The sequence below is a fragment of the Podarcis cretensis genome, assembly GCF_951804945.1.
Source record: "Podarcis cretensis genome assembly, chromosome: 2".
In the NCBI taxonomy this organism is placed as follows: domain Eukaryota; kingdom Metazoa; phylum Chordata; class Lepidosauria; order Squamata; family Lacertidae; genus Podarcis; species Podarcis cretensis.
Window position 1 is genome coordinate 69,814,524 of NC_137171.1, and position 26,755 is coordinate 69,841,278.

Consider the following 26,755-nt stretch of genomic DNA (forward strand, 5'->3'; position numbering starts at 1 on the left):
CAAATTTTAGTGCACTGAGTGAGGGGCCCTACCTTGTGCCTACCAATTGCTTCTCCCCCAGCCACAAGCCACTAGGTTAGCCAAGACCAGAGTTGCACTATGGCAGTTACCTGTAACAATATAGTAAAAAGACATCCAGGCATATATATTTAAAGCCATAAAACACACTCCAAAACATCTAAGGGAAGAGAGCATATGTTGGAGAAAAACCATCGGTATATTCCATTCCACAGGGATGATCATGTAAAGGAAAACTGATAGAAATAGCCTACTCCGTCAAATGGCAGAGTATTGTGCAGCTCTGTAACCTTTTCCATTCAGCTGCTGTGCCATGCTTCCAACAGTACAGGCCAGCACCGTCCTTGGCACAGGGATCCCCAGCTGCATCTGCCTTTCTGCTTTCTCTGGAAAGAGGGCGGCCTGCTTGTGTAGATCAGCACCCCTGGTGCTCCAGCCAACTAGAGCCTAGCCCAGGTTCCCCTTCATTTTCCAGCCACCTTATAACTGCTGCAAAGCCCATCGCTGCTTGTATCTACAACTGTTCTGTGATGCTTATTGATGCTTTTACAGTATTGGAGCAACTGGGCCTGCTTATCACACACGTGCACATCTATCAAATTGGCTGATTAAAAAAACCACAGCAAATTCCTAAGCCTCCTCAGATGCTTTTTTTTGTTCCCTGTACCAATACATGTTTCAACTGCTGGAACATCAGAGAAACGTCAACCATTTGACACTGGTGGTCAGTCCATGTAGTAGGAGAGGCACCCGTGTTTCTTTCCATTCCCTCTAGGAGTTTAGCCTGGAAACAAGTTTGAGCAACTTCAATAAGAACACAAACCTAGCTGTGTTTCTCAACAACACAGGACCACAATGCACTTTTATTTACATATACATAGCTTATTAGAAGCCATTTAAATAATAAAGCAAAAAATCAGGTGCAACACCATCAAAACAGCAGAACCAACCACTGCCAAAACAAGGTGTCTTCAGCTCTGGAGAGCCAGTTGTGAAAAAGCAATTCCTGAAGCGCATCAAGAATTTTAAGTCAGCCTCTGGAAGGGATGGGAGCACAAGGCAGTCAAGGTCTCTGGTCAACAAGGCAGCAGAAAATCTTGCAGCGTGTGCCGTGTTCTCCCCCTCCCACCATTCCAAGGAGAAGTGCCAGCAAGTGATGCTCCACAGGTCCGAAAGGGCAAGACATTCCATACAGCAGGGAAACAGTGTGAACTATCCAAAGACAGCATGAACTGCTATCCCAGGAGGGGAGCACTGCTGCTTTGGCAAAACAAGGAAAGAACTCAGTGATGGCAACAGCTATAAAAGTAGGTGGTAGTGTTCTTTTGGCTCAGATCAACTCCTTTCTCCTCTGAAAGCAGAACATATACAAGGGTTAGGCAAGTGGGGCAGATTTGTAGCAGCAGAATATTCAATGGCTCTGTTAAGAGGATTTCTTTCTCCCAGGGAAAAGTCCTGCCCTGTCCAGATAAAGTTTGCATACAGTCCTTCATCTAAAGAGCCTAGTGTGGTTTACAACAGAAAAATACAAAATATATAATAAAAGCAAACCAATAACCTCCCCCTCCCACAAACACATCTAAAAAGCCATGGACTGTTAACCAGCCAAATGCCTGGTTGAAATGCCTGGTTTTCACCTTTTGCCTAAAGATGTGCAACGAAGGTGCCAGGTGTGCCTTCCTGGGGAGAACGTTCCCCAGACGGAGTCACCACAGAAAAGGCTCATTCTTGTGTTGCCACCCTCTAGACCTCTCACGGAGGAGGCACACAAATAAGGGCTTCAGATGATCACAGGGCCCAGGCTGGTTCATATGGGGAGAGTCTACAGACTACCACAACTCCCCCTCCCTGACCCTCAAGTCTGTCCTGATGCCACACCAAGTACCCAGGTGGGTACAGACCAACTCCACCCTGCTCACCCAGCCAGGTCTCTCTCAATGATACATACCACAACAGCCTCCTCATCCACAATCAGATCATGGATGAGGGAGGTCTTACTCAAGAGCAAACCTGGCATTCAGCAACAGCAGCAGCAGCAAGTCCAAGAGCTGGCTGACAGGACAACTGCAATTCCCCAGGTGGAGGAGGGGCTGGCACACTGCACAGTCGCTAACTGCCTGTGCTGTGTGCCCCTTACAGTCTACCCCACCTTCCACACTATACCTCCCCCTACCCTGAGCCACTGCAATTAGGTCCCCCTCCCCAGCTTTCCCCAGCTCCTCTCTTCCCAGAGGCAATAGAGTTCATTTGGAAATGCAGTTCATGGAGTCTCTGCTTTCTACACACGTAAACAATCATGGGCATTCTTAAAACACGTTTTTTTTTTCTTATTCAGCGTGTCCCCAAGTCCCACTTTCATGTCCAGGAAATATATTTGCACCAGAGGTTCTATGCATGTTCAGATGAACATGTGAGCACACACACAGAGTGGAAGTATCTTGTTCAGAAACTCACCTGTCATCTCCTGAAAGGCAGTAAGCTGCGCATAATCCTCAGCCACCTTCATGAAGAGCTCATCTGTAAACAAAACACAGCAACACAGGATTGGTGTCTCGCCCACAGCTGGCTTCAGTAGGAACACCTGAACTGACCTGAACTTGGGAGGCAGCAAATGGCCACTGGCTACAAAATTATGACTGAATGATAAAAGGGAACAAAACTCAGAAATAAGCATCCTGGATATCCTTTGGTAAACACAGTGATACCCTGAGATCTACTGCCCTGCCCCACTTGTCCACTCTCATCAGATTGCAGCCATAATCTTGATCTTAGTGGAATTTGGAATTGTGGTGCAGTTCCACCTGGCGAGAAAGCATGGGCAAGGTACTCAGCATCACCCTTATTTATCAGGAGCCACAGTGACGCCATATGCAAACTGTCCCCAACCAAAAGGAGAACAGCAGTCTTCTCACTCTGGGCGTGACTGCCCAGAGGCATTAGCCACACTTAAGCACCATAAAGCCTTGCAATGCACCCTGGAAGCAATACTCACCCACATTCTGTCCAGTCTTACTGGAGGTTTCAAACAGCTCGGCTTTGATCTCTGAAATGACAGTATGTCAGACGGAAAGTTTTAGTCGTTTTCCTCTACAATGGGGGCCGCCATTGTAGATGCACCAATGTTAAGAGCTCCTGGTGCACTGTGATTCCCTTTCTCTCCTCCCAACAAGTGAAGAAGAAAAGCCTAACCATCCGCATAGTCCTGCACATCATGGAAGTCAATTCCTCGCCTTCTCCTGTCCTCGTCCAACAAATCACACTTGGTGCCACACAAATAGATCCTGCAGTTCTGCAGAGAAAGAGAACAAGGCAAGTACTTCCATACAAGGTCAGTTTAGCAAGCAGGTATTGCCAAGAATCCATGTAGCCAAACCAACAGGACCCACCCTATTTTTGCGTGACTGTGGTTTTTTAAATTGTAAGTTTTAAAACTGTTTCATACTGTATTTTAAATTGTTGTAACCTGCCCTGGAACCTTAGGGTGAAGGGCAGGTAATAAATTAAAATGTAGTAGTAGTAGTAACAGTAATAATTTGACACGCCCAAAATGCAATCCTAAGGTGCACACAATTAACAGAGCTCAGGGAATGGTTACACACAATGCTGTTGTGCTGCTAAATCCACCTGGGAGACAGTCTGGAAGCCTCATACTTTTAACCTTCCCAAAAACATGAGATACAAGTCAAGCAACCATGTAACCTATCAACAACTGGCCAGCCTCCCTTCCTCCCTCCCCCTGAGGAACTGCCCTCCAGTGTCCCAGTATACAAATTATAGAATGCTGCTCCTCTGTAAGACCGACATTCCCTGTGGCTCTCCCAGTGAGGTGAATATTTCTTTTCTCCCTGCCTGGAAATGGAGATCTACTTACCTCCTCAAAGTTCTGCAGCTCATTCACCCAGAATTTTGCTCTCTGGAAACTGCTGCTATCAGTAAGATCTGTGGAAGTGGGGAGGTGTCAAGACTAGATCCCACCCAAAAAGTTCATAAAGCAGATTCACTGACCCCTGTATATATAGGCAGAGTAACTGAGGTACTGAAATGAATAGGCTGGCTAGGAAAGAATTGCTCTCTTTCCCTGAACAGCTCATAATAGAGCCTCTGTCCACACATCTTGAGTTCTTTTGTGGCACACAACTGAAATGTGTATAATAAGATAAGGTCAAGGTAAAGGGACCCCTGACCATTAGGTCCAGTCGCAGACGACTCTGGGGTTGCGGCGCTCATCTCACTCTATAGGCCGAGGGAGCTGGCGTACAGCTTCTGGGTCATGTGGCCAGCACGACTAAGCCACTTCTGGCGAAGTAGAGCAGTGCACGGAAACGCCGTTTACCTTCCCGCCGGAGTGGGATTTATTTATTTATCAGCAACTCTGCTGCCATCATAATAGCTATTGGGGAGGAGATAGAACTACATGTGCAGCTTTCACAGAGCTGTCCTCTTAAAGACAGGAGCACTATAGAGGCAGCTTCTGGCCTTTACAGGGCACTCTTAAAGTGGCGCCATGGAGAGGGAAGGGGGATGGACAAATGAAGACAGGAATTGGTGTCTGAATGGTGCATGGTTAGTGTTGCCCCAACAGAAGAAGCAGGCTGCCATGTGGGCTCTATTTGAGGATATAAAATGTATTTGGCAGGGGCTAGCTCTTTTCACAAACACAAGCACAATGATACAACCCCCAAAGCAATGCATGAGAATCTCTCACTGCTGCTAGTTCTGAGGCAGAGCAAACTGCCCTCTCTATTGTGGAAGTGAAACTGCTAATAGACACAGCTTAGGAAACAAGAAAAGAGGCAGTAAAGCTGGCAAGAAAAGCAGCAGCTAAGTGACCACATCCTGAGGAATTGGTATTTCTATGGTGTTTTTAACTGGACACCTGCACATCTGCAGAGGAACCAAGTCTGTGCAACTAGAGGGCAGTCTGTCACTGTAAGAAAGCGATGACAATGGAGAGATCAAGGGACCCTCAACTAACATACTGATGGAAGGAGGGCCTGAGTATGTAGCAAGCAATAATCCCCAAACAACATCCCAATTATACTCCCTCTGTATTTGTTTGATACTGTTCCCAAATATTTGCACACAAATCTCCTTCAGAACAATGGATTGGCTAGCACAGCCCTTTCCAAGTTTGTAAGAATGTTCTCCTAGCATTGGTAGTCCAGAGCTACATGGGTACCTGAGTTGGCATGCAAGTGAACTCTTACCATAACATACAATGGCAGCTTTTGCCCCACGGTAGTATATCCGGCTCATGGCCTCATAACGCTCTGAGCCAGCTGTATCCTAGAAAAGGGAGAAACAGTAAGATTTTGTACCCAGCAGCTTAGAATCCTGGTGGAATTCAACATAGCACTAAGGAGCCAGTCTGCTTGTCTGTCAAAATGATTTCACTTCCCTGTACAGCGGTACCTCGGTTTTTGAACGTCTCCACTGACGAGCATTTCAGTTTTCGAATGCTGTAAACCCGGAAGTAAATGCTTCGGTTTTCGAACACGCCTCGGAAGTCAAACATGCCATGTGGCCTCTGCTGAGTGCAGGATCCTGAGGCCTGGCTGTCGGCTATTGAGTTTTCAGTTTTCAAAAGTTTCAGAACTCAAACAGTCTTCTGGAGCAGATTACGTTTGAAAACTGAGGTACCACTGTATATTGTTCTGGGGATTCACCCAACTCTCCAGAGCAGCTTTAGGGGAAACATACAGCAATGGGGAAAGCCCAACCACAGTAGTGGGAGGCCTTGTGCTGGCGTCTGCTAACAGAACTGGGCAGTGGAATCCAGCCCCTAGAGCTTGGCATAGAGCCCTTTTTCAATTAAACGCAAAACAGGCTGATCAAAGTGAAGGAACGAAAAGAAAAACTGTCAGCGTTGTGGAGTAAATAGAATGTTTGCTGGGCAGCTCAAAAGAAATAAAAGAAAAAACACAGTGATTCAGCTACAAGTGCGAAATAATTAAATAGCAGCATTAAACACACAGAGAGAAAACCAGTGTACAACAGTAAACACCTGACATTAAGAGCCGGGATTTGAAGACCACAAATTGTTTCAAAGGCCAGACTAAATAGAGAGGTCTTTACGTGGTGCCAGAAAGGTTCCAAGCAAGCATCTCTGGGAAGGCCGTTCCACAGTCGGGGTGCCACCACCGAGAAAGCTCTAAAGTTCCCAAACGGTGCCCCACAAACCTAACTCAGGTGGTCTGCAGCATGTCTGTGAACAGGAGCAGTGGCAGCTCTGGGACAGACCAGAAGTGACAGGTAGGAGGAAGCGACTTGAAAGGAGTGAAGACCAGGAGCCAGAAACATATTGTCTTTTATTGTATTACCATTTGTATTACAATTGGAATTGATAGTGTATTATGAAAACCATGCAGCATCTAGCATAGTGCATTACAACAAAAAGAAAAATAGTTAAGTAGTGCACCAAGACCCTTAGCAAATTTCAAGTTGTTCATGGGGGAAACGTTTGGGAAACACTGTTCTAGAAGCCTCCTCACACTTGTCCCCCCCTCCCCTGCACGCCAAAGCATGTCCCATTAGTTCTCTGGTACTTTATGTTTGCCACACACAGCCAGTGTCATTCCCATCTTAAGACTTACCCAGATTCCCAAGGTTACGGTCCGACCTCCCACTGGCATCACTTTGGCTACAAACGCAGCACCTATTGTCTAAAATAAGAAGAATACATATGAATGCAGCTGCACCACCTCATCAGCTCTTTAAAAGTAGCCACTAGTGGCAAACAAGTATTTCTTCCAGACAGCCAAACCAGGAAGTTTTTACAAATAGGAAAAGAATTGCTGCACCCCCCCTCTCCTTTTAGGCTGTCAGAACATTACAAACAAATGACTAACACAAGTACATACTGACAGGTAAGCTAGTAAATATTTCTGTGGATTAGTGACATCAGTGAATCTCTTTGCAAGGCTACCTTTAATAGAGGCTACCTTTAACAGATAGCAGATATTAGCAGTTTCTTTCTTTTCCCTAGCCAACATGGCCCCTTCTGATATGGCACGTTGTCTTACGGGGCCTTCTTAGTTTCACTTTCTTTTAGGCTTCAAAGTTCCTTTGTGGTTACAAACCGCTCACCAAATGTCCATTTCACAACATACAAGATTCACTGATAAAGATTTAAGAAGTGGAGGGGTGGGAGCGGAAGAGGACTACAGATTGCTCAACCCAGTTGCCACTTGAAAGGCTCTCCACATCTGCCCCCCACCCCCGGAAGGACACACTCACGTTCTGGTAAGGTCCCACAAGGAAGCGGTTGTGAACGTATCGCTCCACCAAGCTGGTCTTGCCCACGTACTCTTTGCCCAGCATCACAACTTTGGCATCCACACGCTGCCCGCTCATCCTCTTGCCCTGGCAGCCGCGTGTTCCCCTCCAGGTGGTCCAGAGGGATCCCCAACGCCCCCACCTGAGTCGCTGGCGCAGCCTAAGAGAGATGCAGCTCAGGTGGAGAGGCTCACCTGCAGTAAGCAGAGGAGGAAGTACAGCAAGTGACTCAGGAGCAGCACCTCCCCGTTCCCACGTCACCTCGAAAGCTAAGAGGGCTCCAGTAGGCATAAGCCAGAAGGCCTGGCACTGCCCAGAATGCAGGTGTGCCCTGCATCCTCCACAGCAGTTGCACGAAGCTACAGTGGTACCTCGGGTTACATATGCTTCAGGTTACACACTCCACTAACCCAGAAATAGTGCTTCAGGTTAAGAACAGACCTCCAGAACGAATTAAGTACTTAACCCGAGGTACCACTGTACTGGCACGCAGTAGCAGCACTTCAAAAAAATGCGGAGAGGGAGGCAAAAAAGGGCAATACTATTCGCAACGACAACAAGAAACGTATTTCTCCAGCACTACCCATTTCTGCGGCAGCTGTCCACCGGGGTGCTGCCGTCCGCTCTAAGGGGCTGGACTAGATGATCCTCAGGGTCCCCTCCGACTCTACCATTCCGCGATTCTACGCTGCTCTGTCCCCAGGGGAGGGGCGCATGGGTTTCCCTTGGCCTCCACGAACTCCACCCATGTGGGCGCACCAGTGGCTGAGGGACTGGCCCCAGGTCTGGCAGGACCCTGGATCCGATGACGCGGCAAGGGTGATCCGAACAGGAGGCTCCCCGGAGGCTTCGGGACAGCGCTCAGCGCCCAGCCCCGGTTGCCCGGGCGGCAGGGGCTGGCGGCTTCTGCAGGGCCGGGCTGGGGAGGAAGAGGGCGGCGGCACTCACCCCGGCCTCATGGCGCTGGAGCCGGTCGCCGCTGGCGGAGGCGGGAGGGAGTCGGGACGCGGCGGCGGCGGGGGAACGAGCCGCCGACGGACCAGTTCCCAGCCAGCGCTGCTGCTGCGGCGGAGCAGCCCGGGGAAGGGGGCGGGGCTTCGCGGCGGGGCCGGAAGCGCGCGGCCGCGGCGGGGCGGGGCTTGCGTCCCCCAGTGCACGAGGAGGGAGGAAGAAGGAGGCGGCGGAAGCGCCAGGGCTGCTCGTCGCGGAAGTCGCTGCCGCTGCCCTGCCCTCGCATGGCGGCCGCTGGGCACCGCTGGCCGCGATCTTCGGGACTGGCCGTGACGCCGGAGAGAGGCCTCCGCCAGCGAGAGGCCCGGGAGGGGTAAGGCGGGCCAGGCCGCCGGGCGACCGCCGCCGTTTCCTCTCCGTCTCCTGCAGGATCGGTGATCGCGGCGGTGATGGGGAAATACTTCCTGACCCTGAGCGTCCTCAAGGGGCCCTGGGACCAAGTCTTCGCCGCCTTCTGGCAGCGCTATCCGAACCCCTACAGGTGAGCGCGGGCCGTGGGGTCTCCTCTCCCTCACTAGAGGAAGTGAAAAGGGCTGGGCTGGGGGGGGGGAAACAGTGTTTTCCTCGTGGAAGATGCCGGGCGACAGCCTGACAGAGCGATCCTTTCTCCCTCCCGCGATCCCTGCTCCCGTCATTGGCTCCGGAGCAAGCCCCATACATTTCGCGTGGCCCCGCGCTGGGGGCAGATGCGGCATTCCCAGCCCGAGCCTGCTCACGTACATACAGGCTGCTCGGTTGGCTGAGGCTTGCCGCTAGGGGAGCGTGCGTCGGGGTGCTCACAGCCCCGACTTGGTGGGCTCAACCTGGCGATCTGTGCTGCCCCCAGCGGCGGTCTCAAGGCGGGGTAATGCAGTGGGGAAAGGTCTGGCGGGAGACGTACGTGCTGGTGAAGCAGTTGCCTTTCTTCTCTGCCTTGGCCAAGGCCGCTGCATGAACCTTTCACCTAGTGCGCCGGGAGAGGCTTTGTGGCCATCTGGGTGTAATCTTTGATAGCCTCTTCTTTGAGGCTAAGCCGTCGGAGCTTGCTGTTTACCGATCATTTGGATTTTGGGAGGTGGGGCAGGGCAGGGATTTCTATAAACAGGAGTAATTAAGATCAAAAAGATTTGCTAGATGATAGATTAACACAGGCAGATATGCTGGAGGTACGGGTGTGGTGTGTGTAAAAAGTTTGCTCTGGAAGAGCCATTTTCAAATGCCACAGGCAACCTTTTATTTTTGCCTGTTGCCTTGACTCTTGAGGAAACCATCCTCTTAATCAGGCTTCCTCAAACTCGGCCCTCCAGATGTTTTTGGCCTACAACTTCCATGATCCCTAGCTAGCAGGACCAGTGGTCAGGGATGATGGGAATTGTAGTCTCAAAACATCTGGAGGGCCTAGTTAGAGCTCTTAACACTGCTGTAAAAGTGCACATGCACAGATTTGTTTTCATTAGGGATCAGTTGATTAAAACCAACTACTAGCTTCTGCTGACGATTGACTCACCTGTAAATCACCTGACCTCACCGGGACCTCAGGTACCATAATCCTTTTTTCCTTTGCAGAGTGACTTGAACTCAAGCTGAGCTACAAAGAAAGATCCCAGCCAATCTAAGCAGGGCTTGAAGTCAGCACTGATTAGCTGAGTGGCACTGTCATTAAGCCTCAATTTTGGCTAGGGTCAGCTACACTTGGGAGCTCTGCAGCTCCCTAAGCCACATGTTAACATCGTACATGCCATCTAGTGGAGGTGGTTTGGGAAAAAGAGCCAAGCCGGGGTCTAAGTGGGACAGAGGGAAGCAGTCCAGCTAGGAATGGCATTCTGCTCTGCTGAGTGACTGGATAGGAGGCAATGTACTCTTGTCACACTTAGGAAAGCTTAGAACAGCCTTCCCCTAATCTGGTGCCCTCTGGGACTACCAACTCCTATCTGCCCCAACCAACATGGACAACAGCCAGGGATGATCAGAGTTGTACTCCAAAAAGACAACTGGAGGGAACCAGTTGAGGAAGCACAGCTTTAAATGAATTGGCCAGATTCTCTTCTCTCCTCCCCAGCAAACATGTCCTGACAGAAGACATTATACACCGAGAGGTGACAGAAGACCAGAAGCTGCTTTCCAGGCGGCTCCTCACCAAGACCAACAGGATGCCTCGCTGGGCAGAGCGCTTCTTTCCATCCAATGTCGCCCACTCTGTCTACATCCTTGAAGATTCCATTGTGGACCCAATGAACCGAACCATGACCACATTCACCTGGAACATTAATCACGCGCGTCTTATGGTGAGCAGGCTTTGAGCAGGGCTAGCAGCATAAACTTGCTGTGTTTCGTCCTATGGGGAGAGTTGATGGTCATTTTGTTGTGCCATCTCTTGTGCCTTGCAGGTGGTGGAGGAGCGGTGTGTTTACAGAGAGAACCCTGAAAACAGCGGCTGGACAGAAGTCCAGCGGGAAGCTTGGGTTTCCTCCACTCTGTTTGGTGTCTCGCGTGCTGTCCAGGTGAGTGGTCAGTGACCCGTGTCTCTTGATATACTTCAGCTGCAAAGAGGCAGTCTTAGAAGAGCTCAACATGACGGGTACCTCTGGATAGTTTTGTAACTGGGAACTAGGGCTGGGCGATATCAGCTTTTCAACACTGCTGTGTATCACCAGCCAAACATCACAGTTTGGTGATATACCCCAGTATTGAAAAAACAAGATGCATTGTCCTCTGCCCACGAGACACCAGGTGAAACTGCCCCAGCTCTCGCCTCAAGCGCAGCATTGGGGCTCCTTTGACTGCTTGCTGCAGGGAGGAATTCAGGAGTGGTGGCAGTTTCACCAGCGATATACTGCTGAGTGAAACTGACATCACGGTCTGCTCCTCATACAGCTGCTGGCCGATATATTAATATATCACCCAGGTCTACTAGGAACATAGCTGATGGGCCAGGCTGATTCCTCTGAGTTCAGGTTGTGTAAATGAGTGGATTCTGGCGGCATTCATTATTCTTTTCTCTGCTCACTCCCCCTGTATTCTTGTTTTAGGAGTTTGGCTTGGCCAGGTTCAAAAGCAATGTGACCAAGAGCACCAAAGGGTTTGAGTACGTGCTGGCCAAAATGCAAGGTGAGTACTGTTCCTAAGCCTCCAGCATTGTTAGCATATTCAGGTTCTAAAAAGCACACAGATCCCTTTCACCAGTGTCAATATTTCCCCCCTTAGTTTACTGCACCCATGAAAGCATGTAAATTTTATTGGGAGAGCAGCAAATTTGCTGCATCACCGGAGGCTAGCACCGAGTAGGGTAGAGCTTGTTCCCTTTTCTGCAGGAAGTTCCAAGAGAGTTTTGGGTTGCTAATTTCACCAGTCCTGCTCCAGAGTAGTTTTAGCATTCTAAACCAAGGAATGAGGTGAAGACAGAAAATGCAGCTTTAGAATGTCTGGAACTACCTTTTGGGGGGCAGGCGTCTTCTGTGCTTGTTCTAGGTAAACCTGTAGACTTCCGATTTTTAGCTAGTAGCAATATGGACTATTGAGAAAACAGAAGGAGAGTTGTTAAGAGCCATGACAAACAGATGGGAAATACATAAAACTCCAGTCTGTTGTTCAGAAACTGAGATGGTAAAACTGATAGGTATGGAGCTGGTAGTAAGTTTCTCTTTGGCTCCCTGTTTCTCTTTTTCCAGTTGGTGTTTCTCGTGAACATTAAGGCTAGATAAAATAACACTTCCTTAACTATGTGGAAGGAGATGCCCACTGTAGAGAGTGATACCTAAACAAACAGCAGCAGCAAACTAAAACGCTTACATTGATTTTTTGTTCAGACCTTCAGGCAGTTCAGTGGACATACTTAAGAGCTTTTGGCTTTATTACAGGTGAAGCACCATCCAAAACCTTGGTGGAAACTGCAAAGGAGGCAACCGAGAAGGCCAAGGAGACTGCCTTGGCAGCAACTGAGAAAGCAAAGGACTTGGCTAGCAAGGCAGCTACTAAAAAGAAGCAGCAATATGTTTGAAAAAACACTCAGTTTTCCTGCTGTGGGGAATAGAATGCAACAAAATAATACTGGAAGGCTTACCTGTCTGTAACTAAGCGTCTCTTCTCTTGGGAAGCATGTCTCTAGCTTTTGTGTTTTTTTAAAATTGAAACTATACAAATCTGACAATCATCTTCTTTCTAAAAGGTGTAATTATCATTAAAAGAATAGACTTCAAGTTAATCCAGTGCCAGGGCCTGTTCCTCAGGTGGGCACCAATTTTCAAAGCTGTGACTAAGCCAATAGAAGTCTTCCTGTTTACTTTACCTTCTATGCAACTTGGAGGTCTCTGTACATTAAGATGTGGGTGTGAGTGGCTGCTGGTTAGCAAGTATGCTATAAACAGCCTCACCCATGTTTTGCATTCTTAGGAGAAAACCAGATGAATAGAATGCAAGAAATTAAAAACCTTTACTAGAATACTGCTGAGTACATAAGCGGATGGGTCACAAAACGGAAGCAATGTTTGTTTCGGGGAAAATCAGATACTTCAGTTGGGTGGAATGTGCCATGGAATGAGAGCCCACTAGCCATTGTCCTAGCTCTTCCCAGCTCCCCCTTGACGCAACCCATTCCATGTTGAGGAACTGAAGATAAGAGCAACCTGGTTTTGCTAGCTTGTTCATCCTGCATTCCTGGAACTAAGTGCATCTCTGCTATAAAGTTGGAATGATTCAGTATGTCATGGTCTACTGTTGCCCTTGTTGAGACTTGCTTCCAGTCCTTAACAGGCCAAGCCTACCTCCACTTTCTGACTAGATGAGACACACAAGCTTTCACAGCGGGTGGGGCACAGAAAACCATATAGCTACCCCACGCACAGCGTAATCTGTCTGGTACACTTTAAGTGCTGTGGGGATCTCACCCTTCTTTCAGCCCTGTCCCATAATTGAGTAATCCAAGTCTTTTATCCAAGTCTCTAGAAAATGTTCCGGCTTGGTCTAGCAGAAAGGTAGAGGTACAACGTGGGTAGCACTGTCCTTTGCACCATGCAGAGTTTTGTTCAGAGCCAAATTCCATTCATGAAATCCTGGCTTTGCTGCTGGAAATCCATCTGGGTGAGAGCTGCCCTTATAACTAGGCTTCTGTCCATCATAACCAAAAGCTGCTGGCACTGGAATAACTGTGTTCCTGCCCAGTGCTGAAGGCAGCCACAACATCCTCTTCAACGCTGCTGAACGCCAGACCTTCCACGTCCACCTCTGCATCTTCTGTAGCAGAAAAAAAAATACATCAGAGTTCTTTACCCATACCGGATCTAGTATCTTTTACAGACACTCCAGAAGGTCACTAGAGGCAAGGGAGCTGGGACACCTCCAAATGCTGCTGAACTGCAACACCTGTCATTCTTGGTCATACTTGCAGAGGGCTGATAGGAGTTGTAGTCTGGCAACATTTGGAGCTGTCACAAATTCCCCACCCCTGCCTTCCACAACCTGGTACTCTCCATGTTTTGGACTTTGGCTCCCATCAACCTGAGCCAGCACAGTTGTGCTGGCTGTGACTGATGGGACTTATAGTCCAAAACGTCTGGAAGGCACCAGGTTGAGGAAGGTTGTAGTAGGAAATGTCCAGTGTACCCTGCTCTTACACTTATGCCTTCAATAGAACGCATCCAGCTATGGGGACCGCAGCACAGGCCATCCAATTGTACGGCAACACCCACCTGAATCGGAGCGTTCGGAGGAGAACCGAGAAGAGTCCAGGCTATCGGTTCGCAGCCTCTCCACGCTGGAATGAGCCAGCAACTCTTCCAGACGCTGGTGCAGGTTCTGCTGCTCACAGCGTAGCCTCTCCTTCAGTTGCTGTGCTCTCTGCTCCTGCTCTTCCAGCTTCTGGAAGGGGAAAAGGGGTCAAGGACAATATCCAATAACTATAGCAAATGCTTCGGCCCCTTCCGGGTTCACCAGCTTTTGTGACTTTTTGGGAAGCAACATTGCACTTCCACCGCAGCTGTCCAGGAGGACTTTGATGTCTGGCTTATAAATTCCTGGAAACATTTGGGTGGCCACAGCTGCTGGCAAGATGAGAGATCACAGGGGTATGATCCAGCAGGGCCAAATGAAGCACCCAATGTGAATTAGTTCATATGCGGTAAAATAAAAAGGTATACCCCTTAGCAATGCAACACACTGGTAAAATAAGAGGTTTAGTCACACTCATGTGATTTTTCACCCCTCTGGAGGTTGGAAGCTGTTTGATCCATTTCCAGCCCTACTCAGTAAATCTGTTGGATCCTGCTCATACACCGTCTGTCTCCTGTGTTCCAAGTTTAAAGTACAAGGCTGGCAAGGCAACATTGAAAAACAGCCAGTAAGCAGGGAAGTGTGCCGCTTACCTTAATATGCAGCCTGGCTCTGTGCAAAAGACTAAGGGTTGTGTAACGAGAGCACTCCATGTTCATGGGGACCTGTTGCTTAAGCTGATCCAAACAATGACGCAGCTGAGCCCTCCTGCCAGAGAAAAAGAGATCACAATGTGGGTTTGATGCATGAGATGACACGGGAGCTCACCATGTCTCTGGGTAAGGCCTTGAGGCAACTTCCAGGCCCTTACAAAATTGGAAAATGTGTGCCTAAGTCTCCTCTAGCTAGAGAGCTATAGTCCTCCATGTAGTCCAGGTCTCAGACTTCATTGTAATTAATTAACTTTATGTACGGAGGGGGAAACAGAACCAGATCTCATCATCTGCCTGCAACTCTTACATGCCTGTCTTCCTGAATCCAAGCAAGCTGATATGGGTAGATGGATAAAGGTAGAAGATGTATACAAATTGGGATGGTTATAGTAAGTAGCATGAGCAGAATTACAGACACCCAGATCTAACCAACATGGCTTTCTTCCCATCTCTCATTGTATAGAAATCCTGGTAGAGTGATCCATGGCTACTGCATGCAGGATCTTAACAGTGGGAAAGCCCTACCATAAAAACACAGAACTAAAAACTGGCCCAAACGAGTGGTCTCAGAAGATCCATAACACGGTCTTTGTCTAGTTATCAGAGGTGTGGGTGTGGGTGTGGGTGTGTATCAGATCGAAGTGATTTGTGTGTGGAGGCGGTTAACTCCTTCAGACGTCTTTTAACTTCTTAAAAAAAAAACAGGAGTTCCAATCATGGCTTTCCTGACATCTCATCTATTTACTGTAGGTATTGAGTTTTATGGTCTAAGTTGAACATCTTGTGATCCTCTACCCCAATGGAAACAACATGTGAGCATTTTAAATTAAACCAGGAACTCAAAAAAGGCATTTTGGCAAGATATGATGTACAGGGATTGACAATTATGCAAGGTTAATCAGGAGTGACAAATTTATCACGTGGCGCCTTCATTGCAGAAGGTGCCGAGACCTCAATGCTGAAGAGTCAAGACCAGGGGTCAGCAAACTTTTTCAGCAGGGGGCCGATCCAATGTCCCTCAGACCTCGTTGGGGGCCGGACTTTTTTTTTTAAAAAAAAATGAACGAATTCCTATGCCCCACAAATAATCCAGAGATGCATTTTAAATAAAAGCACACATTCTACCCATGTAAAAACACACTGACTCCCGGACTGTCTGTGGGCCAGATTTAGAAGGCGATTGGGCTGGATCCGGCCCGCGGGCCTTAATTTGCCTACCCATGGTCAATACACTTTATTTACTTAGCTGTGGTAAGTACATGTTAACTTTATCACAATTTGATTGGAAAGTATGTATAGTCCTCCAAATATTTCACATACTTCTTCCCTTCCATCACCCTCCATTGACATTTGCCTATGTGCATCTCCATTTAAAAATAAAATCCTATTCAAAACTAGTGGTCAACAGCATGCTAACTCCTTATACAAAAATTCGGTGCACATCTCCTAAGTTTGGCAAGGTAGAAGTGGCCTGGGGCAGCCTTCTTACTCAGCTGTAGAATGCTTTTGCTACTTCATGAACTTCATCTCTCTACTTAAGACAGGAAGGCTCTCATAAAGAGCAGCTGGTATGTTCAGTGCTGTCAACTCCCACTTCCTACTGAACATGATAAATGAGAAACTACCCCTCTTCTCCCCGCAACCCCAGCCCTTCCTATATGAAAATTTACCTGTGCTTCTCCAGCTCATTGTGCACAGTTCTGAAACGAAAGAAGAATAGGGAATAAGATTAATGCATCACATTTAGATTTATAGAAAAATGATAGTTGGTTTTGTTCAACATTGTCCACTGAGACAGAAAGTTCTCATTCAATCCCAGCAAAATCCTACCTTCCCAAAGCTCAGTGTCTACTATCCACATAGTGAATATGCAGGACAGGAGAGGAAGAAGATCCATTTCATTCTCTAAAGTAGTTTATGAAGAAGCCCAGTAACTGGCACTGGACTGGACCAGTCAAGGTCCTGTTTGCTACATCATCAGAAACCCACACATCCAAGGGCCCAGGAAACATGTAATAAATAGCACAAATCCCTAAGTCTGGGGTGGCAGGTACAAGCTTGAGGTAATGTAAAACTAAATGCCTATTTGAGAAGAGTCAGATTTCACAGAGAAAATGACAAGTGCAACAGCACACTGCAAGAGGTGGGTGTAACTATTTCTGCAGTAAGAAAGCCGAGAGGTGGTACATAGCTCAGGGATGGAGCATATGGTTTGCATGTAGAAGGTTCCAGTTTCAATCCTTAATATCTCTAGGTAGGGCTACAAAAGACCACTGCCAGCCAGTATAGACCAGGCAGGCAATGTTGTGCTCTCAAAATGTTGTTGGATGGCAACACAGCTGCATGGCTAATTTGCAAGGATGATGAGAGATGCAGTCCGACATCAAATTGGCTACGCCTGGCATATAGACAGCAATAGAGCTAGGTGGACTAATGCTCTGACTCAAGATAAGGCCGTTTCCTATGTTCTCATGCTTGTGGTTGCGTGACAGTGGCACAACTGGTTTTAAAGAACCAGATGTCAGGAACAGTCATAACTGCTAACCTCTATGCCAGGAATGCAGCTCCTCGGAGCTTGCACAATGTCACAGGAAATATGCAACCATCAATTAAAGCATTTTGTTTCCTGCAATTAGGACTTCTGTCTCCTATTGGATAGTAACACAGTAGAGTATAGGAACCTTGGGGTCCATGTATTGAAATGTGAGCCTTGCTCCAGTGGAAAATGTAAAAGCAAAACAAAATACCTAGTCCAATTCCTGAGCAAGGTAAAACCAATGAAAGAGGAGGTTTTGATTTTCTTAAACCACAAAGCCAAAAACTGATGTCCAGGAGAGAGAAACAACTCCACTGGTGGCTACGGCTTGTATCCAACTAATTTAATTCAGAGTAGACACACTGAAATTCATGGATCAGTATTAATCAAACCCAGTAACTTCAGGTCTACTGTCCATACAACTAATGCTGCATTCAAAACTGGTTGCCTCATGTCATATACAAGCATTTTGTTTCTGGTGGCGACCCCATCACTTTGAAGAAGCGCTTTGCCAGCCTCGCTGAGATTTCACACCCCCATCTTCTTTATTTTTATTTCGCTATATAGACTTCTGTTTTCAGTTAGTCCATCACCAGATATTCCACTGCAGTTCCAATGGCAATAGTAGAACAAAACCCGGACTCTTACCTGAGGTTTTGCAGGGCATTCCGAGGCTTGGACCTCTTCCGGGGCTGCAACGAGTCTTTCCCGGAGTAAGGGGACAGCGAAGCGTAGCCATGTTCGGCTTCTGCGAGACAAAATCCGAGGCTCGGAACGATTTCGCCTCCGCACCATTTAATAACCCCCAGCCCACTTCTTTTCTAAGGAAGAAACCCACCACCCCATTCCTCCGCCCCACTCCCACGGAGGACAGCCGGTCCTGCCTGCCTCCGATCGAGGCAGCCACAGTATTGCCCTCATACCCCGCACAGCCAAGCCACCGCCCCCGACCCTGAGATAGGCAGGCGGTACCTCTCTCCCTGCGCTCCAGGTACTCCGCCGCTTGCAGCAGCACCTGAATGTTGCTGGCCATGAGCTCCATGACAACAGACTCGGACCGAGCGAAGACTTTGTTACGCCGTAACCGACCCACTGCCTTCGGCTCCGGCTCCGCCCCTTCGAACGCTCCGAGGTTCTAACCCCGCCTCTTCGAACCCTGGCGGCAGCCGCGGCAGGCCTCGGAACCGGCTCCAGTTTTGGGGTGGGCCGAAAGCTTCGCTCCAACAGCCGAGAGCTGCTTTTTGAACTGCCCGGAACTCCCAACACCCGTGACCCTCTGAAGCTCCGCGAGCCCACCCAGCTGACTTGTTTTGAATCTCACCCTGCGCAGACGTGGCCTGGGGAACTAGCGCTCTCATTGGCTGAAAGGCTTGACCAGGCGTGGCTACGTCATTGCAGTTTCAAAACAAATTCGGGCGGGAAAAGGACGGGGCTTCAAATTTGAATTGGAGGCGGGGCCAGCGCTCGCCAGCGAGAGTACTGTATATTGACGTGAGGGATTTTTTAAAATAAGGTTTCTAGGAGGAGGTCAGGCTTCTAACACCTCAGAATTCAGAGTAGTTCCTTCGTTCGTAGGTACTGTCGACAATTTAGACTAGAACCCCTCGCTTCACGTGTCGCTCAGTAGTAGAGCAGGTGCTTTGCATGCAGAAGGTCTCAGGCGCAATCTCCAGGTAGAACTAGCAAAGACCCCTTGTCTGACCCGTTGCAGAGAGTAGGTCATAGCTGTCAACTTTCGGATTTGAAAATAAGGGATCAGCAGCCTCACCTGTCCCGGAGACAGTCTACGGGATATCTAACAATCCGGGATAGCAGCGAGAAACGGCGCTGAAATAAGGGAATTTCCCTCAAAAAAAAGGGAAGGTTGACAGCTATGGAGTAGCTGCCAGTCAGTGGGCAACACTGAGGCAGATGGCCCATCCAGTGCCCTACCTTGGGGCAGCTTCCTATATGTATGCATGGGAAAGGTGCAAGAGAATTTAAGGCCTCCTCTTGTCACCACAACTCATGTGGTTGGGGAGGGTAAGAAGAGTGCCCTGTGAAAGAAGTAACCTGGGCTCACTATTATAGTGCAACAAGATAATTTCTCATAGGGAAAACAAAGTTAATCTGTCACATACTGCTGTTATTTAATACAATAGTTTACATGAACATGCATAATTTAAAGTAAGTGTGTGTGTGTGTGTGTGTGTGTGTGTAACATGCATACCCTGACTGATTTCCAGTCACATAAGGTACTCATATTTTCCTTATAGAGTTGGGCATGTGAATGTATACACTTCACCACATCCACACAGTTATAATTTTAACAAACACTGTGGGGAAGCGCCTCAAACATAAACAGACATCTACTGTGTCTCATCCACAGTTTATACGAAAACACTCGGGTCTGGGTTAGGTGTGACCGACAGGGCCATTTATCCAAGGAAATCCAAACCTTACCATGGTGTTAAACAAGGCTGCGTCCTTGCGCCTACTTTATTCAACTTCTATATTAACTCCTTAGTAGGAAACATGGAGAAAGAAAATGCCCACCCCCATAAATTGGCTACTACACCCTACCGGTTCTCTTATATGCAGATGACACAGTTCTAATTTCCTTCTCCTGTGTAGGCCTAAGAAAACTTCTAAGATCTCTCAGTTTATTGTAATGCCGAACAATTAACTATAGCAAATCCAAAGTTATGGTGTTCTCTAAAAAAAGAATGAGACACAAATGGAGAATTGACAATCGACATATTGAACAGGTATCATCTTTTAAATACCTGGGTATAACCTTCCAGGAAAAGGGCTCGTGACATTATCAGGTTAATAATACTATTGCAAATGCCCAAAGATCTACCAACGCTATTTTAAGGTTTTTCTATGGAAGAGGGGGCCAATATATTCTGGCAGCCTCCCAGGTCTTTGCTGCAAAAATATTAACACAACTGACATGGTGGGGTTGATTCATGGGTAGCTGCAGGGAAACACGGAAGTAATGGAAAAGCAGAAATGGAAACACAATTATATCCTCTGCTATTTTGCAGAGTAAAACAGGAGGCCTGTAATCCTATTGGTGCCGGCCGCAAGTAAGCCCTGCCAAGTTCAAAAGGGCTTATTCCTAGGCAGATGTGTACAGAACTGTAGGCCTACCATATACCTTAAGTTATGCCAAGGCCTAATATCCCCTGCTGCCCTCACCCTCATTGATGGATGCTGTTGTCAGCCCTGTTCCTACACTAGCTTCTAAAGCAAATGTGAGAGGAAGCTGGCAGTTGTATTATAATGAAAATTCATAATAAATCTTACAAGTGGAGCTGGTTATGCTTTTAGAATAGTCACCACTCCAAATGCAGCTGGGGAGATGGTCATATGAAGGATAGAGGGAAGCACTGGCATCTTAAGTTTATCCTGACAACCAAGATGGTGAGAGTGAAGGGGGTCAGTGTCTCTTTATTTTTTTGAATAATATTTATTAAAGTTTCAAAAAAGTTACAAGAATAAAAGAAGAAAAACAAAACAAAAAAGAAGCAAAAAATACAAAAAGTAAAAACAATTAAAAACAAATCAACCTTTCCATGCCTTGACTTTCATTTACTTGTTTCCCTGACCTCCTCGCATCTCCCTTTTTTGTATTCTAGTTCAATTAGTTATTTCAGCAAATCCTTTCCATTTTTGCTTTTATCTTAATAATTTATCTTAATATAACTTTACATTCTCACCTGTTAACAATCCATCTTTAAATACTCTTTTATAACATTACTGCTAAAACCACATAACTTCATTCCAACATCCTTCTAAGATTCCTTAATTTTACAATATTTTTGTAAATAGTCTTTAAATTTCTTCCAATCTTCTTCTACCGACTCTTCTCCCTGGTCTCGGATTCTTCCAGTCATTTCCGCCAGCTCCATGTACATCACCTTCATCTGCCATTCTTCCCGGGTGGGTAGATCTTGTGTCTTCCAATACTTTGCGATGAGTATTCTTGCTGCTGTTGTGGCATACATAAAAAAAGTTCTATCCTTCTTTAACACCAATTGGCCGACCATGCCCAGGAGAAAGGCCTCTGGTTTCTTCAGGAAGGTATATTTAAATACCTTTTTCATTTCATTATAGATCATCTCCCAGAAAGCCTTAATCCTTGGGCACGTCCACCAAAGGTGAAAGAATGTACCTTCAGTTTCTTTACATTTCCAACATATATTATCAGGCAAATGATATATTTTTGCAAGCTTGACTGGTGTCATGTATCACCTGTATATCATTTTCATAATATTCTCTCTTAAGGCATTACATGCCGTAAACTTCATACCTGTGGTCCATAACTGTTCCCAGTCAGCCAGAATAATGTTGTGTCCCACATCTTGTGCCCATTTTATCATAGCAGATTTCACAAGTTCGTCCTTTAAAGGTAAACTAGGAAAACTTGCTAAGTTCCTAAATGTACAAATCACCCTCCACCCACATACGTACATGGCTGCTTTTCAGACCTCCCTCCTCCCCCCGCCATTAATCAGAACTTTTAAATTCCTTCTTGCACTCATTCGGGGCCTATCATTGGTACCAGCTAAAAGCACTGCAGTGGGTTTCTGGGATGAAAATCAAGGTGTTTGGTAGAGGCGGAATTACAACCAAAGTGTTGGCAGCATTAATTGCTCAAGGTGAACACCCATGTGAAAGGTTGAATGAACAAATGAATCCCTGTACACACTGTCAATGTAACCTACCATTCCATTTACGGTGGTACCTCTGGATGCGAACGGGATCCGTTCAGAGCCCCAATTGCATCCTGAAGCGAATGCAACCTGTGTCTGCGCGTGCGCGGGTCACTGCGTCTGCGCATGTGTGTGACATTATTTTGAGCGTCTGCACATGCGCGAGCAGCGAAACCTGGAAGTAACGTGTTCCGTTACTTCCGGGTCGCTGCGGAGCATAACCTGAAAATGCTCAACCTGAAGCATATTTAACCCAATGTATGACTGTATATCAAAAAGGTTATCTGATGCTGGAAGGCAGGTGATGTAGCTCATCAAACGTGCACAGAGAGGAGTGGGGATGGCCGGAGTGTGAGCTGAAGGAGGGGGGAAAACTACACACACACACACACAGCAGGAAGGTTTAGAGTTTGTATTTGCATTTTCCTGGGGGAAGAAGTGTAGCAGCAGATTCTGCCTCTCAATATCCAGCAGCTAAATTCAGCAAAAGTGTTTATTTTTTAGCCCAGAGAAGACAAATTGGCAACAGTAACAGATAGCATTTATTCAAGTATTCAGGAGAAGAACCAGCTCTGCCTGGTTTCAAAAAGGAGCTATAAATCTCCTGGAGAAGCTTCAAAAGCGTCGTCCACACAACAGTGTGGCAGGAGAGTTTTACAAGAAAATACATTGCATATGAAGATTGTTGAAGCCCTTAGCTGTATCAGAAGCTGGTGGGCAAAATGTCATGGCTATCCTCCACAAGGTTGCTGCTGGACTAGAGATCCTGCCTTTCAGTTCCAGTGAAAGGCTCCATAAAGCCCTTATTGCACATACACCCAAATCTAGTAATGCAACCTCAGAGATTTGTCAAAAATAAATCCACAGGACTGATGACTATCATGGGGCTGTCCCAAAAGCCAGGCAACCAGCACCAGGCAATCCCTCCATAGGCCACAATTTACTCTAAGGAAAGAGTAATGGGGGGGGGGGAGATGCTTTTACTGTCATTTACAAGAGCTTGCTGAAACATCTTCTACAGCAAGCTCTAGCTCCAGCCCAAGGAATCCCACTGGGAGTTATTTATATTAAACAGCAAAGATTCAATCCCCAGCTATTAAAGCCTGGCATTCCCATCTCTTGCCCTGACCACCAAGGCCTTTGGAAAGTTCCCAGGAGCATCCTAATAAGACAAGTGTGGTTGTTCCCACAGTCCTTTGCTGACAGTACAGGCTGTTGCCACTTCCAAAGTCTTTGGTGTTTCCACAGGCACAGAAGGTGTTTGAGGCAGCTCCAATCAACTGGTATTTTTGCTAGTGGAAGGCAAATGGGTGGTGTAGCAGTGTGTACAAATGCGGACTGGCTTCAGCTGCTTGAAGTGGGGCAGAGGTGCCAAGTGTGACGAGCAGTGAGAGCAGAAGATCTGGGGAGGAAATAAGATTGTGCATCAAATAGAGCCGAGGGCCATGTGGTACTGCAAGCCCCACTTCACATGAAAGAGATGCGGTTGCCCTAATCCTTTGGCCAAGAAACAATAAAAAACATGACTGACCCAGTAGAGGTCCCAACAGGGAATTAGATTGCAAGCTAGTTCAATTATTGCAACCTCTCCCCATCCCTCCCATCTGGAGAGGCCATCCTTTCAGGCACAACCTTTACTCATACTCACAATATTTTTTTAAAGACATCTTTCCAGGGGAGCATGTAAGCCAGTCTTGCCCAACCAGGGACCCCCTATATGCTTTGAACTACAACTTCCCTCATTCCTGACCACTGGGCCATGCTGGCTGGGGCTTATGAGGTTGCAGCCCAAAAGATATGGACATCAAGCCCAAGCCCTGGCCCGTGACAAGATATGCTATAGTTAAAGTGTTCACAGGCATGGTCTGCCTGGTGCTTTTGCAGCTGCTGCTGCTTCCACTAGAATGAAAGTCCTAGGAGGTCCTTATTTAGCCCCATCGCCTACCTTGCCACAACTTCGGCAGTGGTGCCGTCTGCGAAGAAAGGTGAAAGGCACACGGCAAGCCATGCAGTGGCTGCAAGTGCTGTCTGGCACCCAGTCTGGTGGTGCTAAGGCATCTGGAAAAGAACAGAAGGGCAGTTGGGGACATGGCCACATGTCTTCTAAAGTCCGCCAGAGCCATAAAACTTCCCCCAGCTAAAATGTGTTAAGAGAACTCCGATTACAGAGAGATATATGTTTATTCAGTGACAAAGCAGAAAGTAGTTCACGAGGAGTCGCAAGTCATCTGCCCAGGCACAAAGCCTCAGGAAAAGCCATGGGGCTCTAGAGTGGGGCACAGTTTGGACAACACAGCCCCTAAAATGTAAGGCAAGAGGGGGACTGTACAGGATCTTTTGCTTACTGCAAACCAAAGAGCAAAATTCCTTTTGTCAGCAAGGCCAGCCCAGGGTCCCTGCCTGTGCATAGGAGATCCTTCAACATGGGATCAACCTTTCTTGAAGGCTTGGCAGAGTGAGAGAGAGAAGCTCAGACCAAATTCCCCGGGACAATAGAGATGCTCAGGAAGAGGCCTATTTCACATTTTGGGCTCTCACCTTCTCTCCCAGTGCCTCCCCGGCTTCTGGAGCAGAGAGCACAGTCTGCCAGGTGAGAAGCTGTTGGTAGCACATGGACCTCCACCTCTGAAAAGGAAAAAAAGAAAAGCTATAAGCATGCAAGTTGCTACTGCTCAAGGGAAAAGGCATCTATGCCAGGGCAAAGATACAACTGGCATAGACACCTCAGCTGTATGTTCCCATAAATGTTCCATTCATTATCTTTAAAAAAGGGGTCCAACTACATGTTACACATAATCAGACATACCCAACTTTGTTTTAAAGTGGGGAGGGAGAAAGAGGGATGATGATGCCTAAGCACCAGCCACAATGTGGTGCTTGGAGTGTGTGTTTTCTATGCTTATATGAAGAACTAAAAAGTACTCCATGTTCTTCACCTCAATATGCATCCCCATGCTCGCTGGTCTAATGCACAACTGAAAGACGAAGGGGCAGGAACCTGGATTGAGCAAAGTCACGCTGCAATTAGCAGCAATCCTTTGAGCAAAGAGAATGTTTTATTGGGCTTAGAGCAAGGGTGTCATTAACAAACTCAGTTCCAGGGACTATCACACAGTACCAACATGTAGCTAAAGGAGCCCTGCTCTCATTCTGAGGTCCATTAGCCAACTGAAGTAATTAGCACAAGATAAGATATTGTTTTCAGTTGTGGTGCCGAAAATGAAATTACTTCTCAACAGACATTCATTTGGTCGCCTCTTTGCCCACAAACCCTGCATATTTAACTTATATGCAGAATTCATCATGCAAAAGGCTGGGCTGGATGAATCCCAAGCCGGAATTAAGATCGCCGGAAGAAATATTAACAACCTCAGATATGTAGATGATACAACCTTGATGGCAGAAAGTGAAGAGGAATTAAAGAACCTTTTAATGAGGGTGAAAGAGGAGAGCACAAAATATGGTCTGAAGCTCAACATCAAAAAAACGAAGATCATGGCCACTGGGCCCATCACCTCCTGGCAAATAGAAGGGGAAGAAATGGAGGCAGTGAGAGATTTTACTTTCTTGGGCTCCATGATCACTGCAGATGGTGACAGCAGTCACGAAATTAAAAGACACCTGCTCCTTGGGAGAAAGGCGATGGCAAACCTAGACAGCATCTTAAAAAGCAGAGACATCACCTTGCCAACAAAGGTCCGTATAGTTAAAGCCATGGTTCTCCCAGTAGTGATGTATGGAAGTGAGAGCTGGACCATAAAGAAGGCTGATCGCCGAAGAATTGATGCTTTTGAATTATGGTGCTGGAGGAGACTTGAGAGTCCCATGGACTGCAAGAAGATGAAACACATCCATTCTTAAGGAAATCAGCCCTGAGTGCTCACTGGAAGGACAGATCGTGAAGCTGAGGCTCCAATACTTTGGCCACCTCATGAGAAGAGAAGACTCCCTGGAAAAGACCCTGATGTTGGGAAAGATTGAGGGCACAAGGAGAAGGGGACGACAGAGGATGAGACAGCGGCGTAGCGTGGGTTGTCAGCGCCCGGGGCAAGGCAAGTAATTTGCGCCCCTAACCCCTAACCTGCTGCCGCTGCCAGCTTCTTCTTGCTGCTGCCTGGGCTGGTCGGATGCGGTTCTCTCCTGCGCTCAGCGCTGCGCTGGGCGGCCGCTGCACTGTCCCTCCCCCAGATAGTCCCTCCCTTGCTCTCTCTCCGCTCCGCAACGCAATGCACGCCTGGCACCCTCCCCCTCCACAGTGGGCGGCGACCCGGCAGCTCGGATCAGATTCGCACAGCCAGCACTGCAGTGAGAGAGAGTGAGTGAGCCAGGTAGGGGCAGAGAGCTGCAAGTGCGAGCGCGCCCCCCCAAATGTTGCGCCCGGTGCGGCTGGCCCCCCCTGCACCCCCCACGCTACGCCACTGGGACGAGATGGTTGGACAGTGTTCTCGAAGCCACAAACATGAGTCTGACCAAACTGCAGGAGGCAGTGGAAGACAGGAGTGCCTGCCGTGCTCTGGTCCATGGGGTCACAAAGAGTTGGACTAACTACTAAACAACGACTAAATGACTAAACAACAAATGACTAAACAGCAACAAATTGCTTATGGTAGGCTTTCCCCCCAGTGCGGCCTCTGATGAAGTTTTTTCTTTGTGGTTGCTGATATGGTTTCCACTACGCAGTTTTTGCTGCTGTTATTATTTTGCTTTTATTTTGTTTGTGAATTCTGTGATTTTTTTTTTGTAAGCCACATCAAGTCTGATTTTAGCAGAGAGAGATAAGATATATATGTTGAGATAAATAAATAGAAAACAATGAAACA

General features: G+C 47.4%; 4 protein-coding genes across 4 annotated transcripts in view; 1 reads left to right on the plus strand and 3 right to left on the minus strand.

Moving 5' to 3' along the window:
* Positions 1-850: 850 nt before the first annotated feature.
* RAB24 (RAB24, member RAS oncogene family) lies at positions 851-8,383 on the minus strand. Its single transcript, XM_079965824.1, has 9 exons — positions 8,242-8,383; positions 7,255-7,487; positions 6,612-6,680; positions 5,226-5,304; positions 3,890-3,957; positions 3,208-3,307; positions 3,011-3,061; positions 2,473-2,535; positions 851-1,369 (listed from the first exon to the last, which is right to left on the minus strand). Exons 2-9 carry the CDS (start codon positions 7,369-7,371, stop codon positions 1,302-1,304), a joined length of 615 nt encoding a protein of 204 aa, XP_079821950.1. The 5' UTR covers positions 7,372-7,487; positions 8,242-8,383; the 3' UTR covers positions 851-1,301.
* Positions 8,384-8,475: 92 nt separating this feature from the next.
* PRELID1 (PRELI domain containing 1) lies at positions 8,476-12,484 on the plus strand. Its single transcript, XM_079965816.1, has 5 exons — positions 8,476-8,785; positions 10,343-10,568; positions 10,671-10,784; positions 11,313-11,391; positions 12,141-12,484. The coding sequence occupies exons 1-5, from the start codon at positions 8,694-8,696 to the stop codon at positions 12,278-12,280; spliced, it is 651 nt and encodes a 216-aa protein (XP_079821942.1). The 5' UTR covers positions 8,476-8,693; the 3' UTR covers positions 12,281-12,484.
* Positions 12,485-12,693: 209 nt separating this feature from the next.
* MXD3 (MAX dimerization protein 3) lies at positions 12,694-18,543 on the minus strand. Its single transcript, XM_079965817.1, has 6 exons — positions 18,208-18,543; positions 17,884-17,983; positions 16,370-16,399; positions 14,640-14,754; positions 13,968-14,136; positions 12,694-13,512 (listed from the first exon to the last, which is right to left on the minus strand). The coding sequence occupies exons 1-6, from the start codon at positions 18,275-18,277 to the stop codon at positions 13,394-13,396; spliced, it is 603 nt and encodes a 200-aa protein (XP_079821943.1). The 5' UTR covers positions 18,278-18,543; the 3' UTR covers positions 12,694-13,393.
* A 3,871-nt stretch (positions 18,544-22,414) lies between these two features.
* Positions 22,415-26,755, minus strand: part of ZFYVE28 (zinc finger FYVE-type containing 28) — a gene marked incomplete at its 5' end in the record, with an annotated part of 30,008 nt that continues 25,667 nt past the window's right edge. The window contains 3 exons of the mRNA XM_079965762.1: positions 22,415-23,337; positions 23,881-23,993; positions 24,474-24,560. Coding sequence (XP_079821888.1) covers positions 23,212-23,337; positions 23,881-23,993; positions 24,474-24,560 — 326 coding nt within the window. The 3' untranslated portion in view covers positions 22,415-23,211. The remainder of the gene's footprint in view (positions 23,338-23,880; positions 23,994-24,473; positions 24,561-26,755) is intronic.